The sequence below is a fragment of the Heptranchias perlo genome, chromosome 22 (assembly GCF_035084215.1).
Source record: "Heptranchias perlo isolate sHepPer1 chromosome 22, sHepPer1.hap1, whole genome shotgun sequence".
Classification (NCBI taxonomy): domain Eukaryota; kingdom Metazoa; phylum Chordata; class Chondrichthyes; order Hexanchiformes; family Hexanchidae; genus Heptranchias; species Heptranchias perlo.
Window position 1 is genome coordinate 46503405 of NC_090346.1, and position 20368 is coordinate 46523772.

Sequence of the window (20368 nt, forward strand, 5' to 3'; positions counted from 1 at the left end):
GTGTACGAGTGTGTGTGTGTGTGTGTGAGTGTGTGTGTGTGTGTATGAGTGTGTGTGTGTATGAGTGTGTGTGTGTGTGTGTGTGTATGAGTGTGTGTGTGTGTGTATGAGTGTGTGTGAGTGTGTGTGTGTGTGTGTGTGTACGAGTGTGTATGTGTGTGTGTGTGAGTGTGTGTGTGTGTGTGTACGAGTGTGTGTGTGTGTATGAGTGTGTGTGTGTGTATGAGTGTGTGTGTGTGTGTGTATGAGTGTGTGTGTGTGTGTGTGTATGAGTGTGTGTGTGTGTGTGTGTGTGTGTATGAGTGTGTGTGTGTGTGTGTGTGTGTGTATGAGTGTGTGAGTGAGTGTGTGTGAGTGTGTATGAGTGTGTGTGTGTGAGTGTACGAGTGATTATGGCCCCGATATTATAGGGGGGGGCGATTGGGCGCGTGGGTAACCCCCCCAAGAAGGCCTGGCTCGAGGTGGTAGAGGAGGTCACCAGCAGCAGCAACACCTCCTGTACCTGGATCCGGTGCAGGAAGCACTTCAATGACCTAACTAGGTCAGCCAAAGTGAGTACACTTACTCATTCTCCTACACTCCGTCTTCCACATCACCACCCCCATCCCCCAACCCATTCTGCACTGCCAACACTGCTCTGTTACATCACTCCTCTCTCCCACTGAAAGCTCATCCTCAACTTATCTGCACTTCCTCAGCACTTCCTCACCTCCCCATTACTCACCCCACCACTACCACTCAAGCCAATCCTCACACAGTGTCATGGCTCTGTCTCATACTCACCCTCTGATGACATCTCTTTCACGGTCAACTGCACCCAAAACAATGCATTCATCGGTTGGCCACGTCAACATCACTTACTCACACACCTGTACTTTCTCCCCTTATAGGAGAAGAGACCCCAGAATGCACAGGAGAGGGCAAGGACCGGAGGGGGGCTGCAACAGATGGTCGTCCTCACAGACGCGGATCAGGAAGCGCTGGAGCTGAGCCGCACCCTCGAGTGCCTGTCCATCGGGGACGCCGAGACTGGCACCCGACAAACAAACTTTAACATTCAGCACACACAATATGAATTGATGTTAACATGCCTTGCCATCTTCAGCACCTCAGTATGCTCGTTGCAACATGACACATCCGTGATCATGCTTAATATTGCCTTCTGTTCTCTTACAGGGCCTTCAGCGACCGCTGTGACGGCAGAGGGCGATTCCTCAGAGGACCTGCCGGCCTCTGAGGGGGCACCGTCACATCTGAGCGAGCCATCCACCAGCGCAGATACACACACCTCGGTGGGTCCCAGTCCGCAGTTAGTTGGAGTCGCACGTAGTGAGTTACCACACGTGTGGGCACGAGCAGACGCTGGTGGCAGGGGCAGCTGTGGAGAGTCCGCGTCGGTGGGAGCACTCCTCTCCAGGCTCTGCTCAGCTGGACACGGATACTGAACCCTGGGGGCTATCCTTTAAAAGGAGAATGATCGAGGGGCAGCAGCACATTTGCGAGGTGCTCTAACAGGTGCCACGCACGCACTCCATAATCGCGTAGAGGGTGGAGGAGTCCAACTCTTGCATGAGTGGAATGGTGGCATAGGTACGGGAGGGAATCTCTCAGATACTGTCACAAGGACGTGAGGGCATCTCTGAGATAGTGTCACGGGGATGTGAACAACTCCCTGAGATACTGTCACGGGGACGTGAGGGCATCGCTGAGATAGTATCACAGGGATGTGAACAACTCCCTGAGATACTGTCACGGGGACGTGAGGGCATCGCTGAGGTAGTATCACAGGGATGTGAGGAACTCTCTGAGATACTGTCGTGGGTAAGTGTGGGAATGTCTGCGATGGAGAGAAGGCTCGCCTCCATTGAGCTTCAAGCACGGCTCACAAATGAGTTCATTCAGACCCTGAAAACGGCCGTTCGGACTCAGGGTGAACAACAGGCAGGCAGATACACAAGCACTGGCCTTACAAGGCTTCACACATGTCCTCCAAACTGTTGAAGAAGCAGAGTGGTAGGTGAGGTGTGGGCCTGGCCCAGGGAAGGGATGATGGTAAAAGGGGACATGGAAGTGGGGACGCCACTCAAAGCGCTCCCATATCTCACCCGTTGCCCCCCTCTCAACCAGTATCCACAATGCTGCCCCCTCTCCAGATGGCCGAGTCTGCCCCTGCACAGGTGCAGGTGGAGCAGTCTTTTGAGGGGCCCTCATAGGCACCAAAACTCAGAGGCTGGAGGCCCAAAGCATCTAATCGGTCAGGGCATGAACAAGAGCAACCTGCCACTACCTCTGCTGTAGCCACAGGGGATGCACCACGTAGAAGTAGTCTGAAGCGAAAGACGAAGGTTTTGTAAGCACGAAGGGGATGCACAAGGGTGTTTGACGGTTTTGCTTTTTGTTAAACTCACATTAAATATTATTATTGTCACCACTACTGCCACGTCTTGGCCATGCTTGACTGGCTTCTGTAATGAGGCCCTTTCATGACGTTCACCATGAACGCCGACACTTGATGCCACCCATTGGATCACTCAACAGTGGGTGTATGTGTAGTTGCAAGACTGTTTTGTGCAGGGAGTGGGGGCTGGTGTGGCCGCTGCTCTATCCAGGTGGTGAGGACTGGACTGGACTCTCCACACCGTCTGATGTTAGGAGAACTGTTCACATATCAGTGACTCCCTGGCCTCATGAGCAGCCAGGTGAGCAGCTGTTCTGCCCATGGGTTCCCCCTCCCCCTCCCCCTCCATGTGGGTGGCAGATGTGGATGGGGCCTCCTCAAGTGGCATGTTGTGCAGGGCACAACACGCGACGATAATGCGTCCCACTCTGTCTGGTGCGTATTGAAGCGCTCCCCCAGAATCATCAAGGCACCTGAAGCGCATCTTGAGCACCCCTATAGCATGCTCAATTTTAGACCCGGTAGCGATGTGGCTGTCATTATATTGACTCTGTTGGTCGGTGATGGGGTTCCTCAGAGGTGTCATGAGCCATGTGTGCAGGGGGTATCCCTTGTCCCCGAGGTGCCAGCCCTTACTGGTGTTCGTTGCGAGGAAGAGGGAAGAGTTGGATTCCCGGAGGATGAAGGAATTGTGGCAGCTGCCAGGATATCTGGCGCACGCATGAAGGAATCTCTTGTGATGGTCACAAATGAGCTGAGTGTTGATGGAGTGATAGCCCTTCCTTTTGATGAACAGTCCTGGCTCGTGTGGAGGTGCTCGTATTGCTATATGGGTGCAATCGATTACACCCTGCACCTGAGGGAAGCCAGCCACAGCGTGGAATCCCACGACTCTCTCTCCGTCTGGCTGAGGTCGTCCATGGGGAAGTTGATGTAGTGTGAGGCCCTGCGGAACAAGCCCTCGGTGACCTGCCTTATGCACTTGTGTGCAGACGACTGAGAGACCCTGGCGATGTCCCCGGTGGCACCCTGGAATGATCCGGAGGCGAAGAAGTTGAGGGCAGTGGTGACTTTGATAGCGACGGGTAAGGAGATGCTGCTCGGCACAGCCGGGAGCAGCTCGGCATGAAGGAGGCTGCAGATGTCTGCGACTACCTGGCGACTGACTCCGAGCCTCCGTATGCACTGTTCCTCAGAGAGGTCCAGGGAGCTGAGTCTCAGTCTGTAGACCCAGTTGTGAGGGTAATGCCTCCTGCGACGTCGCTCTCTCTGTTGTTGCCCTCCGTGCTCTTGTGCAGGTTCCTGTGGTGTCGCACTGTGTTGTGGAGCTCCATGTGGCGGAGGTGGATGTGTGCCTGGAGAGGCTGGTGATGTTGCTCGTCCTGGGATGAGGTGATGAATGCAGCCACGGCGCCCCCCCCTATCCTGACGGTGTGAGTTTGAGGGGATCCGCAAAGTAGTTAAATATGTTTGCACAGCAGAGTTTTGGTTGGAAAGTAAGAATTCTGAGTGAAAACACAAAGGTCTTGCAGCCAAAACTTTGTCTGACGTGTCAGAGTGCCCTGCTGCAATAAATGATGTTTTCTCCCCACCTTTCAAATAAGCATTTGCATCTCCCACTGGCTGCTGGCTGAAACACGTCTGTTGCAACAGGGAGTGTTTCCCACAGCATGGGAAACATGCTGAGGATGCTTCAAAATCGCAACTGTGCCAAAATGTCTAGTCAATCAAGTACTTCATGTGCCTCAACTATCGGACAAACTATGCAAATTATCATCCCGCCAGCTTTAATTTGCTGGTGGGACTCCCGCATTCGGGAGGTGCACGTGCACCCAGACGCGTCACTGGGGAACCCAGAAATCAGCGGGTTGGAGCCGGGCTCCGAACCCGCTCGGCATTTTAGCAATTTTTGGAGCCCCCAACGCACCCGATCCATCACCCGAAAACCGAGCCCTATGTGTGTGAAAGTGAGTCTGTGTGTGTACGAGTGTGTGTGTGTGCACGTGAGAGTGTGTGTGTGCGTGAGAGTGTGTGTGTGCGTGAGAGTGTGTGTGTGCGTGAGTGTGTGTGTGCGAGAGTGAGTGTGTGCGTGAGTGTGTGTGTGTGTGCGTGAGAGTGAGTGAGTGTGTGCGTGAGTGTGTGTGCGTGAGTGTGTGTGCGTGAGAGTGTGTGTGCGTGAGAGTGTGTGTGCGTGAGAGTGTGAGAGTGTGTGCGTGAGTGTGTGCGTGAGAGTGAGTGTGTGCGTGAGAGTGAGTGTGTGCGTGAGAGTGAGTGTGTGTGTGTGCGTGAGAGTGCGTGAGTGTGTGTGTGTGTGCATGAGAGTGAGTGTGAGAGTGTGTGTGCATGAGAGTGTGAGAGTGTGTGCGTGAGAGTGAGTGTGTGCGTGAGAGTGAGTGTGTGCGTGAGAGTGAGTGTGTGTGTGCGTGAGAGTGAGTGTGTGTGTGTGCGTGAGAGTGAGTGTGTGTGCATGAGAGTGTGTGTGTGCGTGAGAGTGTGTGTGTGCGTGAGAGTGTGTGTGTGCGTGAGAGTGTGTGTGTGCGTGAGAGTGAGTGTGAGAGTGTGTGTGTGCGTGAGAGTGAGTGTGAGAGTGTGTGTGCATGAGAGTGTGAGAGTGTGCGTGAGAGTGTGTATGTGTGTGTGTGCATGAGAGTGAGTATGAGAGTGTGTGTGTGCGTGAGAGTGAGTGTGTGTGCGTGAGAGTGTGTGTGTGCGTGAGAGTGTGTGTGTGTGTGTGCATGAGAGTGAGTGTGAGAGTGTGCATGAGAGTGTGCATGAGAGTGTGCATGAGAGTGTGCATGAGAGTGTGCATGAGAGTGTGCATGAGAGTGAGTATGAGAGTGTGCGTGAGAGTGTGTGTGTGCGTGAGAGTGAGTGTGTGCGTGGGAGTGAGTGTGAGAGTGTGTGTGTGTGAGAGTGTGTGTGTGTGTGTGCGTGAGAGTGTGTGTGTGTGCGTGAGAGTGTGTGTGTGTGTGCATGAGAGTGAGTGTGTGTGTGCGTGAGAGTGTGTGTGTGCGTGAGAGTGTGCGTGAGAGTGTGCGTGAGAGTGTGCGTGAGTGTGTGCGTGCGTGTGTGCGTGCGTGTGTGTGCGTGAGAGTGTGTGTGTGCGTGAGAGTGTGTGTGTGCGTGTGTGTGCGTGAGAGTGTGTGTGTGTGTGCGTGAGAGTGTGTGTGCGTGAGAGTGAGTGTGAGAGTGTGTGTGTATGAGAGTGAGAGTGTGTGTGTGCGTGAGAGTGAGTGTGAGAGTGTGTGTGCATGAGAGTGTGAGAGTGTGCGTGAGAGTGTGTATGTGTGTGTGTGCATGAGAGTGAGTATGAGAGTGTGTGTGTGCGTGAGAGTGAGTGTGTGTGCGTGAGAGTGTGTGTGTGCGTGAGAGTGTGTGTGTGCGTGAGAGTGTGTGTGTGCGTGAGAGTGTGTGTGCGTGAGAGTGTGTGTGCGTGAGAGTGTGTGTGTGTATGAGAGTGAGTGTGAGAGTGTGCATGAGAGTGAGTATGAGAGTGTGTGTGTGCGTGCGTGAGAGTGAGTGTGTGCGTGAGAGTGAGTGTGTGCGTGAGAGTGAGTGTGAGAGTGTGTGTGTGTGTGAGTGTGTGTGTGTGTGAGAGTGTGTGTGTGTGTGAGTGTGTGTGTGTGTGTGCGTGAGAGTGTGTGTGTGTGTGTGCGTGAGAGTGTGTGTGTGCGTGAGAGTGTGTGTGTGTGCGTGAGAGTGTGTGTGTGTGCGTGAGAGTGTGTGTGTGTGCATGTGCGTGAGAGTGTGTGTGTGTGTGCATGAGAGTGAGTGTGTGCGTGAGAGTGTGTGCGTGAGAGTGTGTGTGTGCGTGTGCGTGAGAGTGAGTGTGTGTGCGTGAGAGTGTGCGTGAGAGTGTGTGTGTGCGTGAGAGTGTGTGTGTGCGTGAGAGTGTGTGTGTGCGTGAGAGTGTGTGTGCGTGAGAGTGTGTGTGCGTGAGAGTGTGTGTGTGTATGAGAGTGAGTGTGAGAGTGTGCATGAGAGTGAGTATGAGAGTGTGTGTGTGCGTGCGTGAGAGTGAGTGTGTGCGTGAGAGTGAGTGTGTGCGTGAGAGTGAGTGTGTGCGTGAGAGAGAGTGTGTGTGTGTGTGAGAGTGTGTGTGTGTGTGAGTGTGTGTGTGCGTGAGAGTGTGTGTGTGTGTGTGCGTGAGAGTGTGTGTGTGTGTGTGCGTGAGAGTGTGTGTGTGTGCGTGAGAGTGTGTGTGTGTGCATGTGCGTGAGAGTGTGTGTGCGTGAGAGTGTGTGTGTGTGTGCATGAGAGTGAGTGTGAGAGTGTGTGTGTGCGTGAGAGTGTGTGTGTGCGTGAGAGTGTGTGTGTGCGTGAGAGTGTGTGCGTGAGAGTGTGCGTGAGAGTGTGCGTGAGAGTGTGTGTGTGCGTGTGCGTGAGAGTGTGCGTGAGAGTGTGCGTGAGAGTGTGTGTGTGCGTGTGTGTGTGTGTGTGTGCGTGAGAGTGAGTGAGTGTGTGCGTGTGTGCATGAGAGTGAGTGTGAGAGTGTGTGTGCATGAGAGTGTGAGAGTGTGTGTGCGTGAGAGTGAGTGAGTGTGTGTGTGTGCATGAGAGTGAGTGTGAGAGTGTGTGTGCATGAGAGTGTGAGAGTGTGTGTGTGCGTGAGAGTGAGTGTGAGAGTGTGTGTGTGCGTGAGAGTGAGTGTGAGAGTGTGTGTGCGTGAGAGTGAGTGTGAGAGTGAGTGAGTGTGTGTGTGTGTTTGAAAGATGGGAAACGGAACACCCCGAGCAATGTTTTAAAAAGCCTTTTATTTCTGCAGCTGTTTGCGGCTGGCGATCAGCCAGCTTCGTGCGGTCGTGTATGCACAAAACAACAAATCTCAGCCCTCGGCTATTTCTGCTCTAACCAGTGAAAAGGATTTTTTCTTGCACGCTCTTTTTTTTAACAAGGTGCCTCAGATGTGTTCAAAATTATGAGGGGGTTTTAATAAGAATAAATAGGGAGAAACTGTTTCCATTGACAGGAGGGTCGGTAACCAGAGGACACAGATTTAAGATCATTCGCCAAAGAACCAGAGGGGAATTTATTTTTTTGCACAGTGAGTTGTTCTGATCTGGAATGCACTGCCTGAAAGGGCGGTGGAAGCAGATTCAATAATAACTTTCAAAAGGGAATTGGATAAATACTTGAAAAGGAAAAATTTGCATGGCTATGGGGAAAGAGCAGGGGGAGTAGAAAAGTCAGTCAGGGTTCCTGCTCCATTTTGGAACTTGTCATTCTAAGTACGTAGAATCTACAACACAGAAACAGGCCATTCGGCCCGACTGGCCTATGCCAGTGTTTATGCTCCACACGAGCCTCCTCCCGCTCTAAATACCTCTTCCCACCCTGCCCCTACATCCTTCTATTCCCTTCTCCCTCATGTATGCATCAAGCCTCCCCTTAAATGCATCAATGCTCTCTGCTTCAATGTGACAGCGAGTTCCACATTCTCACCGCTCTCTGTGTAAAGGAATTCCTCTGACGTTCTTTATTTGATGTTAGTAACTAGCTCGTATTTTGTTCTGGACTCACCCATAAGTGGAAACAGTTACTCCACATTCACCCTATCAGACCAGACCTCTATCAGATCTTAGTCTTCTCTTAGTATTGTTGGTGGAGGTGAGATCTTCCCATACTCTCTCGCATGCTTTCTTTCTTTCTTTCTTTCTTTCTGCCACATTGGCTGTTGAATTTTAGCAAGGAACCCTGCATCGCTTGATAGAGGTAAGTAGTATTTTACAGGATAATGTTGAGAGGTCATGGGTCAGTTGGCAGAGAAGATTTTACATGCACTGGCATGATGGGCCGAATGGCCACCTTCTGTGCTGTATCATTCTATGAGTCTATGTAGAGGTGCACAACATCTGGATATGTTAGCGACAGCTCCCTCACTGTTCGAGAAACTGTATAAAATGCGCCCCCCCCACCACCATAATTCTTCCTTTGCTACAATCTGCAGGGAGGAGTGCGACTAATTGGATAGCCTCTTTCAAAGAGTCGGCACACACACGGTGGGCCAAATGGCCTCCTCCTGTGCTGTATGATTCTAACCTGCCAATACCCTCTGTCTTGGCTTAGAATGGCCTCTTGGGTGAAGAGTTAGAGGGCAGCTGGCAACTGTGGAACTCGACTCCAGCACGAGAAGGGAGAGGAAATTGGGGAACATCCTCTCGTTGGGCCGAATCTGATTTTGCTTAGAAAATCGCCCCCCCGCCCCGCCCCGCATGAACTGATTTGAGACTCAGACCGGACAAGTTGTTGCCATATCTTTATTGCACTTTCACCATGTCGCAAACAATTACCACAAAAAAAAAACAATGCAAATGCAAAGCCTGGAGCTGCAGGGGAAGCAGCTCGCCCGTCCGTACCTGTACACAAAGATCTAGAAAAGCAAAGCTGGAAATAAACCCACCAGCTGTCGGGGAGGGTCAGAGGTTGATCGACGATACAGCTTTGCCGCTGCAGTTAATAATAAGAGCAACGCTCAGTTCCCTTAAATCAATTTAACCAACATTCAAGTATTTCAGTTTCAGCACATTTCCTTTTTATATATATCTTATTTATATATATACTTTTTGAAATTTCTTTTCTTCTGTTTGGCGATTGCACTCTCCTACCTGTTCAATATTCACATCTCAGTACTGGATACCATCGGGAGAAAGAAAAAAAAAACAATAAATGCTTTAACTTAGAAACTTTAATTATAATAATCTGGGATGGAGTCTAAACTTTACATATTTGGGAACAATTACATCTCTGTTCTGAATTCACTGAATTCAAAAAGTAACATAAATAGCCAGTCTCTGCAAGACTTTCCATTTCTCACTTGGACGAGTAAAAAAAAAGTCACTGTCTCTCTACTACCTATTGGTGGCGATTGAATTGATACTGTAGTCTACGTCGTTTTCCAACACGTTACTGTGCCCTTCTTTCTCCACGCAGTCGCTGACGGACTTTAAAATGATTCGTAACCTCCTGTCCATGGCCTTCAAGTGCGACTCTATCAGGATGGGCGAGAGTTTGTCCTGCAGTAGGGATTCTGCCATTACCTCACTCAGCTTGTACTCTTCCTTTGCCAGAAGCTGTAGTCGGAGGTATGTCGATTGCTTTATTCTGAAGGGTGGAGACAACGGGAGGAAACGGTGTTAGTTGCGGGGATTTGACGATTAAAAGTATCGACAAACGTTGCCTCCATAAATTTGAGTTCCTCCAGAACTCTGCTGCCCGTATCCTAACTCGCACCAAGTCCCGTTCACCCATCGCCCCCTGCGCTCGCTGACCTACATCGGCTCCCAGTCCGGGAACGCCTCGATTTTAAAATTCTCATCCTTGTTTTCAAATCCCTCCATGGCCTCAGCCCTCCCTAATCTCTGTAACCTCCTCCAGCCCGACAACCCTCCGAGATCTCTGCTCTCCTCCAATTCTGGCCTCTTGCGCATCCCCGGTTTCCTTCCCCCCACCATTGGCGGCCGTGCCTTCAGCTGCCTAGGCCCTAAGCTCTGGAATTCCCTCCCTAAACCTCTCCGTCTCTCTCTCCTCTGTAAAGACACTCTTAAAAATGACCTCTTTGACACCTGTCCTAATATCTCCTTATGTGGCTCAGTGTCAATTTTTGTTTGAAAATCGCTCCTGTGAAGCGCCTTGGGACGTTTTACTACATTAAAGGCGCTGTATAAATGCAAGTTGTTGTTGTTGAACGGTCTGGTTCAGCCTGAGAGAATGGCCAGGTAGGGGGATGGAATTGGTGGTGAGGGAACGGAGTTTGTGGCGGGGACTGAAGACATTGGCTCTGGTCTTAACTGGAGGAAATTGCAGCTGATCCAATACTGGATGTCAGACGAGCAGTGTGACAAGTGGAGGGGTCGAGGGAGGTGGTGGTGAGGTGGAGCTGGGTGTGGCCAGCGTACATGTGGAATCTGACGCTGTGTTTTCGGATGATGTCGCCGAGGGGCAGCATGTGGATGACAAATAGGAGGGGGCCAAGGATAGATCCTTGGGGGGGGAGGCTCCAGAGGCAACGGTGCAGGAGCGGGAAGAGAAGCCATCGCAGGTGATTCTCTGGCTACGGTTGTATAGATAAGAATGGAACCAGGCGAGCACAGGCCCACCCAGCTGGACGACGGAGGAGAGGCGTTGGAGGAGGATGGTGTGGCCAACCGTGTCAAAGGCTGCGGACAGGTGGAGAAGGATGGGGAGGGATAGTTTACCACGGTCACAGTCACATAGCATGTCATTGGTGACTTTGATCAGGGCTGTTTCAGTGCTGTGGCCAGGGGCGGAAACCTGATGGAGAGATTGAAACATTATACTGTAATTTAATTTGTCACGGTGTCGGCCGTGGCTCTGTGGGTGTCACTCTCGCCCCTGAGTCCGAAGGTCGTGGGTTCGAGTCCCACTCCAGAGACTTGAACACACAAGCCAGGCCGACACTCCCAGAGCAGTACTGAGGGAGCGCTGCACTGTCGGAGGTGCCGTCATTCGGATGGGACATTAAACTGAGGCCCCGTCTGTCCTCTCAGGTGGATGTAAAAGATCCCATGAGACTATTCGAAGAAGAGCAGGAGAGTTCTCCCTGGTATCCTGGTCAACATTTATCCCTCAACAACATCACTAAAATAGATGATCTGGTCATTACCACATTGCTGTTTGTGGGATCTTGCTGTGCGCAAATTGGCTGCCACGTTTCCCACATTACAACAGTGACTACACTTCAAAGGTACTTCATTGGCTGTAAAGCGCTTTGGGACGTCCTGAGGTCATGAAAGGCGCTGTATAAATGCAAGTCTTTCTTTCTTTAATGCCAGGCGGATAATCTTAGTGACATGGAATTAATCACATGCAGTTTTGCCAATTGTTTGGAATTCTTACAATCTGAGAGAAAGAGACTTATTTCTAACACTGTGTAATTGCTAAGCCTTGGAGTCGATCAACAAACCGATCGCTTGTCTGACCACATTAAACAATATCCTGGACTGTGACTGTTAGATGATCAGCATACGCCACATACTGCAGTCCCTGCACCTCAGAATTCAGCACTCGAACGAGATCTTCAGTTTTATTTCCTAATTCTCATTTCTCCCCTTCTCTCCCAAAGCTTCGTACTGGGGTGGGGGGACGAAGGGGGGAGGGAGGGGGGATGGATCCATGGCCACTGATAGCCCCCTGCCCAAAACTGCCACTCGCAATGCGTCAGCCTGGACACTGAATGTCAGCCTATTTGACCATGGGGTGAGGGGGTAGGGGAGGGAAGAGTCAGATAATACCCTCAATCACCTTTCAGCAGCGGTCACTGGATAATGACCAGCAAATGGAGACCTGAGTAATTTCTGCCCTCACCCTAAGCCTGTAATACTGAGACGAATAGCTGTCCCCTCTGTGCCTGTAGCTGAGAGCAGCACAGACCAGTCTGCATGGTTAAGTACAACTTACAAGTCTATCAAATGAAGATAAAACTAATCCCCAGTAAGGTTGTTGGATGCGCACTCCAGTGTTACAAAGACCCAACCAGTACAATAAGAGTAAGATTTCAAAATGGTAATGAGGCGTGACTAACCTCATTTATACAAAATACACCAGCTATTCTGGAGGGGAGAATGAAAGGTTCAATAATTTTGCTGCAAGTAGATCGTTCCGTTTCATTTCAACCTCTCTGAGCACGTGCGTTTCTCACTCCTGTGATTGGGCCACCTTCTGTTACCGAGGCCAAGTCATCCTTGAAATGATGCCCAGGATCCCAGGGGAGCTGAACAGCAGGACATGTGTCAGCTGCCTCCTCCAAAGAGCATTCAAGGAACAGAAGAGCGTCCCTGAAAATCGACTACAGACACGACCCTGTGGATCATGACCTCCGTGCACCGCCGTGACCTCCGTGCACCGCCGTGACCTCCCTGTAACCCCAACACATCTAACGACCAGCTAGTTGCAGTAATTGGAAGATTGTGGGGTCAATGTTGGGGACAGATGAGATCAAGTAAGACTGAAGGGCCCTCTTCACCTGAATCTAGTTCAAAGTTCCAGTGACCCATCAGTCCAGGATTGTATTATCCAAAGCAGCTTGTAGCACAAGCAGTGATTTCCTAATTCGAGGGAAATTCAAGATTCTGCATTCGAAGCGACAACTATGGATTGTGTAGAGAGGACACGGCAAGGCCTGGTGAGCAACTCTCTCGCTCTCTGCACTTACCTACAGCACTGACTCAGTGGCACCAGTATGGAGAGTTCGTCGTGCGAATGTTTCCCAAACCTGCGGGGAGGGCATCAAGAAGACGTTAGAAAGTGTTTTCCCCTTTCCAAGCGTTCCTCCTGAAATCCAGGAGAACACAATTTGTACACAGAGCTTGGCACAATGTATTTTTGTGGCAGAATTCCATTCTCACAGGTGCTGCCGTTGAGACTGATTTGAATAAAAACAGGTTGTGGCACTTAAACATTTTCAATCTACGTATTGTACTGTAACCTCACAGGCACTGTGCGAGACCTTGAGGAAATTCTATTGTCCCCATAGACTATAGAGTTCGTGCTGTTCATGTGAAATGTGTTACAAGCAATCTATAACTTCCTCTTTCAATCAGAGAGAGCCTTTAGAGGCTGTAATGGTACTTCTGTGTGAAATGCACAATGTTAAAACCCCCCAGAGTACAGACAATGCACAGCACGAACACTCCCCGGAGTACAGACAATGCACAGCACTAACACTCCCCGGAGTACAGACAATGCACAGCACTAACACTCCCCGGAGTACAGACAATGCACAGCACTAACACTCCCCGGAGTACAGACAATGCACAGCACTAACACTCCCCAGAGTACAGACAATGCACAGCACTAACACTCCCTACAGTACAGACAATGCACAGCACTAACACTCCCCGGAGTACAGACAATGCACAGCACTAACACTCCCCGGAGTACAGACAATGCACAGCACTAACACTCCCCGGAGTACAGACAATGCACAGCACTAACACTCCCCGGAGTACAGACAATGCACAGCACTAACACTCCCCAGAGTACAGACAATGCACAGCACTAACACTCCCTACAGTACAGACAATGCACAGCACTAACACTCCCCGGAGTACAGACAATGCACAGCACTAACACTCCCCGGAGTACAGACAATGCACAGCACTAACACTCCCCGGAGTACAGACAATGCACAGCACTAACACTCCCTACAGTACAGACAATGCACAGCACTAACACTCCCTGGAGAACAGACAATGCACAGCACTAACACTCCCCGGAGTACAGACAATGCACAGCACTAACACTCCCTACAGTACAGACAATGCACAGCACTAACACTCCCTGGAGAACAGACAATGCACAGCACTAACACTCCCCAGAGTACAGACAATGCACAGCACTAACACTCCCTACAGTACAGACAATGCACAGCACTAACACTCCCTACAGTACAGACAATGCACAGCACTAACACTCCCCAGAGTACAGACAATGCACAGCACTAACACTCCCCAGAGTACAGACAATGCACAGCACTAACACTCCCCAGAGTACAGACAACACAGCGCTAACGCTCCCCATGGTTCACACAAAACACAGCGCTAACACAAAGTTCCGACTGTTAAAAGACACTTAACCAATGTGCACTCTCCCATTGCTCCATGTGCTGCACTGGGAGCCCAGGCTGAATTTATCCCCATATCCCTCAATTCCTTCTCTCTCTCTCTTCAGAAATGCAGCTGAAGTATCTCTTTTATATCTCTTGAACCCGTTCTACTGGCTTTCCTTGGTAACCTACTCCACAAATCTATTACCCTTTGGGTGAAAAAGTTCCAGCTGAATGCCTAATTTTTAGCTTCTGACCCTTGAATTTGAAGCCTTTGTGACAATAAACAGTTTGCTTTCAATCTGCTTTGTCACCCCCTTCATATAATCTTGAAGGCTTCAATCAGGTAAGCTAAATGTGGTAACAATCATTCAGTACTCAGTCAGAGACTAAAACAAGTCCAGCAGCTTGGCACAGTGTGATTTGAAAGCACTGTCCATTCAGTTCTGAGACCAGGTTAATGACAGTACACAGAGTGAGTACTGATGTACTCTCTCTCCCCCTCTGTCTCTCACCAATGCCATGAAGCAGATCATTTATAAAACTGAAATAGTGAATAGAGCATGAAACCTATCCACTTCTCCTAAGCAGAACTGGTGAAAGGTATTTTAAGATCATTAAGAACAGGAGGAGGCTGTTCCCAGTCCTTGAAACTGTTCCGCCATTCCATCAGATCATGGCCGATTTTAACTCCGTGTCCCTTGATACCCTTTACCTAACGCAATCCTATCGATCTCAGTCTTGAAAGCTCCAATTGTCCCCGAGCATCCACAGCCTTTTGGGGGACAGAGTTCCAGATGTCTACTACACTTTTGTGTGGAAAAAGTGTCTCCTAAATGCCCTGGCTCTAATTTTAAGATAATGTCGACTCGTTCCTCATTCCCCCACCAGAGGAAATAGTTTCTCCGTATCTACCCTATCGAATCCTTTCAACATTTCAAACATATTGGCTCTCTGCTGAAGGAGTATCACGAGAATCATCTAAAATAGACCAGGCTTGGATTCCCTCGAGTATCGAAGATTAAGGGGTGATCTAATCGAGGTGTTTAAGATGATTAAAGGATTTGATAGGGTAGATAGAGAGAAACTATTTCCTCTGGTGGGGGTGGGGGGAGTCCAGAACAAGGGGGCATGTCCTTAAAATTACAGCTAGACCGTTCAGGATCTTACAGCACAGAAGGAGGCCATTCGGCCCATCATGCCTGTGCCAGCTCTTTGAAAGAGCTATCCAATTAGTCCCACTCCCCCAGCTCTTTCCCCATAGCCCTGCAAATGTTTCCTTTTTAAGTATTTATCCAATTCCCTTTTAAAATTTACTGTTGAATCTGCTTCCAACACTCTTTCAGGCAGTGCATTCCAGATCATAACAATTCGCTGCATTAAAAAAACATTCTCATCTCCCCCCTTGCTTTTTATTATCTTAAATCTGTGTCCTCAGGTTATCGAGTCTCCTGCCAATGGAAATAGTTTCTCCCTATCTACTCTTATCAAAACCCCTCATAATTTTGAACCCCTCTATTAAATCTACCCTTAACCATCTCTGCTCTAAGGAGAACAACCCCAGCTTCTCCAGTCTCTCCACATAACTGAAGTCCCTCATCCCTGGTATAATTCTATGTAAATCTCCTCTGCGCCCTCTCCAAGGCCTTGTCATCCTTCCTAAAGTGCGGTGCCCAGAATTGGACACAATACTAAAGCTGGGTCCTAACCAGTGTTTACCGTAACTTCCTTTTTACTCTATGCCTCTTATTTATAAAATTACGGGTTCGGTGTGCTCTTGAGCAGGGTAAGTCTGTCGCTGCGGCAGGATTGACAACCTGCTGATCGTCATGCCGGCATCAGGCAGCGAGTTCTGAAGCGACGAGCTGTTTTCCCAACATCCTCCATTAGGCCAAGCGGCCTTTGTTCAGCTGCGCTGCCGTGCACCTCTCGTGTCGATTAGATTTGGAGGCTCTCGCGATTGTCATTGATTCAGGCATAGATGAAGGACCGGGTTCTTAGCACCAGGCAATGTTTCTCGGGGAATGTGTTTTGGACGTTGTTAGATCAGGAAACAGCAGCATGCTTTACATCACCCGCTGAACTGCTCAGTGACTAAATCTGCCACGGCAGCTATTTTTAAACCAGTGTTGTGCAGCGCTGGCGTCTCAGGCTGTGGGCTGCCCCCGTTCCGCAGTGTTCTACAAGTGATGGATTAAGTGACGCACGGACTTTTCCTTCAAGGGTCGAGGTCCGGCCCCTTCCCTCTGGATCTCGGGCCTAATTTTGCGCCAACTTGGGGGATTGGTCGGGGCGGTGCCTCCCCTGGCCTTAGGGCAGAGAACACTCCTGGCTTCGGGATTAACTTTCCCTGCAGCAGGGGAGAGATTCAGGTCTGGATATTGCGACAGGCTTGTCCATGCTTATGCCGGGAGACCTTGCTGCTGTCGGTGGCCTTAAAGTGGGTCAGGGTTCCGATTCTCCACAGCGGTCACATGGCCCTCAGACCTTGCCTTCCTTCACCATAGAAATGTTAAAAATAATTTTAAAAAGAAGAATCCTGTAAATTTCTTAACGTGAGGATTAGAACAATAGAAGTTTACAGCACAGAAGGAGGCCATTTGGCCCATTGTGTGTCTCAGCTCTTTGCTAAAACTAATCCCACTGTCCCCTCTCTCCCTGTATTTTCCTCTGCTTCCAATATTTAACCAATTTTCCCATAAAAGGTGCAATAGTCGCTGCCTCAACCATTTCCCTGTGGCAAAGCATTTCATATTATGCATAAAGAAATTTCTCCTAACCTCTCTCCTCACTCTCAATGACAATTTAAAATTGATCATTGATTAATACACACTCTCATAGAATTACATCGAATTTACAGCACAGAAACAGGCCATTCGGCCCGACAACTCTATTCCGGTGTTTATGCTCCTCATGGTCACCCTATCACCATATCCTTCTATTCCTTTCTCCCTCGTGTACTTATCTAACTTCCCCTCAAAGACATCTATGATATTCGCCTCAACTACTCCTTGTGGTAGCGAGTTCCACATTCTCACCACTCTCTGGGTAAAGAAGTTTCTCCTGAATTCCCTATTGGATTTATTAGTGAATATCTTATATTTATGACCCCTAGTTCTGGTCTCCCCCACAAGTGGGAACATTTTCTCTACATCTACCCTTTCAAACCTCTACCTAATTTCAAAGACCTATATCAGGTCACCCCTCAGTCTTCTCTTTTCTCGAGAAAGGAGCCCCTTTCCTGATAGTTAAAACCTCTCGGTTCTGGTGTCATCCTTGTAAATCTTTTTTGCACCTTCTCCAGTGCCTTTATATCCTTTTTTATAATATGGAGACCAGAACTGTGCAAACGCTCACACACTCACACACACTCACGCTCTCACACTCACTCTCAGATTCACACTCACACCTATTGATACACATTGAATTTGAAGCCAGTATATTTTGTCAGCCCTTACCCTCGTCCATTATCCAGGTGAATAATAAATGAATCATTTCCAAACTTTTCAAAAGTTTCATAATGGTGCCGATCCATATTTCCTGCAAGAGGAAGAAGCAGGAGAACAGTCAGACTGAAGGCTGATGTTATGTGACATGCATAACCCCATGGAGACCAGGCCTGGCCAAGTCCCACTGCTCATACTCTCTTGCCTCGTGCTTGGTTACAGGCCTTGGTGCCCGTCATTTAAGTGGCCATTCCTCAGAGTCGAGCCTAGACAGTGAATTGGTGTCAAGCCTGATCTATCCGTCCCCGAAGGATAACTGAGGCCAATTGTAGTCCCTTTCCCATCACCTAAGGTTGCCAAGTCCGGTTGGACGAGTTTCTGGAGGTTTCATCACATGGCCTCCTGCCTCCAACTGCCCCGCCCCCACATTCCCGCCATTGGTCGCCCGACACGTCCATCATCGTGATGCCCCGCCGTCCCACGGCCAATCGGAATGCGAACAGACTCTTCATTACCCAACTGGATGATTCTCGACCATCAGTCAAAGAGCCTTTTTCCCCATCTCCAATATTATTATCATTAATAAACAGAAATGTTCAAAGACAATGGAAAAAAAACCCCACACAATTTCATTTAATGTCCCTACGACTTTTCTCCCAGGTCTTGCTGGTAGCAGTGCCCTGGAGATTCATCTTCAATTCCTGGAGACTCCAGGACAATCCTGGAGGGTTGGCGACACTACCTCACCTCCCCCCGCTAGATAAGATCGGCTGACACAGCACAGACGGAGAATCAAACGGTGGGATCTTCCTGCCCAGTACCACACAGGGCAACGCATTTACCAACACGGCACAAAAGTCTTCATTTTCAGAAGAAAAGTGGAATGACGTACCCATAAGAAAGTCAAAGATCGTCATGTCGATGAGATCTAGGAGGCGGGAGCCAGTGTTGTAAGGGGCAGTCTGTTTGACCTCCTCACAATAGTCAGGATCAACCTCCCACCTGTTCAAAGGAAAACAGAAACCCTTTTTATAACGGTGTGCTGTCACCGCACAGCGAGTGAGATCTCACCGCCTTGTCATTTCTCCGCTAACCTTCCTGAACTGAGGCAATCGCCTGGTTATAATGACTCCATTTATCCCAGCACTTAATAGCAGCTTTCCAGCGAGCCGATCGCAGGATCTATTTAAATAGGTACAGCGTTCTGCATCACAACAGCCATTACTGAAGCTTCTAGGTTTCATTCACCTTTAAGTTCCATATTTTGTGGATTGTATCTCTATCAGGCTCATAATCAGAGAATTCAACAGTTAATTGGACTACCCCTCTCTCTCATCTTTTAAGACGCTCCTTAAAACCTATCCCTTTGGCCAAGCTTTTGGTCACCTGTCCTAATATCTCCTTATGTGGCTCGGTGTCAAATTTTGTTTGACAATCACTCCTGTGAAGCGCCTTGGGATGTTTTACTACGTTAAAGGCGCTATCTAAATGCAAGTTATTGTTGCTAACAGATAGTTCCAGAAGGAAAAGTTGCTTCAGAAAGAGAAAGCATGTGTCGTTTTTGAGAACCCCAAAAGGTCATGTCAGTTTGACCGTGTGGTTTTGCCCCCCCTCCCCATCGATCTACAAGATGAAATTACTTATGCACTAGGAGAAATCTGAGTTAATTGAGGTCGAGCAGCATGGATTTCTAAAGGACAGGTTATGCTTGATCAAACCTGCAGAGGTCCTTTGAAGCAATAACAACGGGGTAAAGGATGTGGGTTTTACAAAGCACTCGATAAGGTTCCATGTGAGGGACGGTATGTGGAGTTTCAAGGGGAAATGGCCACCTGTCCCTCACGCTGCACTGCCAATTTGGACAACAGTCGTTTCCTTAAAGGGAACCACATTTAATTAAGATCGACAATCGAAAAGCGACAAGTAGCAGCATTAATACCATATTCCTTACATTATTGTGACTCTGGATAGGCTGACTTAGGCGAGAAGGTCTGTCAATCCAATTTTTAAAGAGATATCATCTCTCTAACAAGCCGTTCTTACTCCAACTTACTGTGCTCTTTAAAGAGGCGCTGTCCCTTTAACGAACCACTCTTACTCGAGCTTACTGTGCTCTTTAAAGAGGCGCTGTCCCTTTAACAAACCGCTCTTACTCGAGCTTACTGTGATCTTTAAAGAGGCACTGTCCCTTTAACGAACCGCTCTTACTCGAGCTTACTGTGCTCTTTAAAGAGGCACTGTCCCTTTAACAAACCGCTCTTACTCGAGCTTACTGTGATCTTTAAAGAGGCGCTGTCCCTTTAACAAACCGCTCTTACTCGAGCTTACTGTGATCTTTAAAGAGGCGCTGTCCCTTTAACAAACCGCTCTTACTCGAGCTTACTGTGATCTTTAAAGAGGCGCTGTCCCTTTAACGAACCGCTCTTTCTTGAGCTTACTGTGGTCTTTAAAGAGCCACTGTCCCTTTAACGAACCATTCTTACTCGAGCTTACTGTGGTTTTTAAAGGGCCACTGCCCCTTTAATGAACCACTCTTACTCGAGCTTACTGTGGTCTTTAACGGGCCTCTTTAAGAAACCCCCCTTACTTGAACTTACTCTGCTCTCTTGCGTTTATGGTACGAGCGTCGCCATGGATTTCTCCAGGTTTTTCTTTTTGCCAGCGCCAGGTCTGGCAGGAAAGCAGCCAGCGAGCCTTCTATCTGGTCGGGTTTCCCACACAGGGCATGCTCGGTGGAACAGTAGTAGGAGCACTCTCCGTAAAAGCACACGTTGTTGGCTGATCGAGGAGGGGGAGAGAGAGAGAGAGAGATGTACAAACACAATAAGCATCAACAAGTTGCCTGGTTAGAGGGCATCGCAGGCGAGCTAGGGGCGCTGTGGCTGAAATTAATTGGGCGCAGTCTCTGGGGAAATTGCTAAGTCGAGCGCAGAACGGCCATAACGTGACTATCAAGCAGAT

General features: G+C 49.2%; 1 protein-coding gene across 1 annotated transcript in view; it reads right to left on the bottom strand.

The window, feature by feature from the left end:
- Window positions 1–8641: 8641 nt before the first annotated feature.
- The window catches only part of LOC137340746 (extracellular serine/threonine protein kinase FAM20C-like), a 67183-nt gene continuing 55456 nt past the window's right edge, over window positions 8642–20368 (bottom strand). Inside the window, exons 6-10 of the mRNA XM_068003486.1 lie at window positions 20005–20185; window positions 18300–18409; window positions 17420–17501; window positions 12570–12629; window positions 8642–9499 (exon numbers count right to left, since the gene is read on the bottom strand). Of these exons, the coding sequence (XP_067859587.1) occupies window positions 9247–9499; window positions 12570–12629; window positions 17420–17501; window positions 18300–18409; window positions 20005–20185 (686 nt within the window). The 3' untranslated portion in view covers window positions 8642–9246. The remainder of the gene's footprint in view (window positions 9500–12569; window positions 12630–17419; window positions 17502–18299; window positions 18410–20004; window positions 20186–20368) is intronic.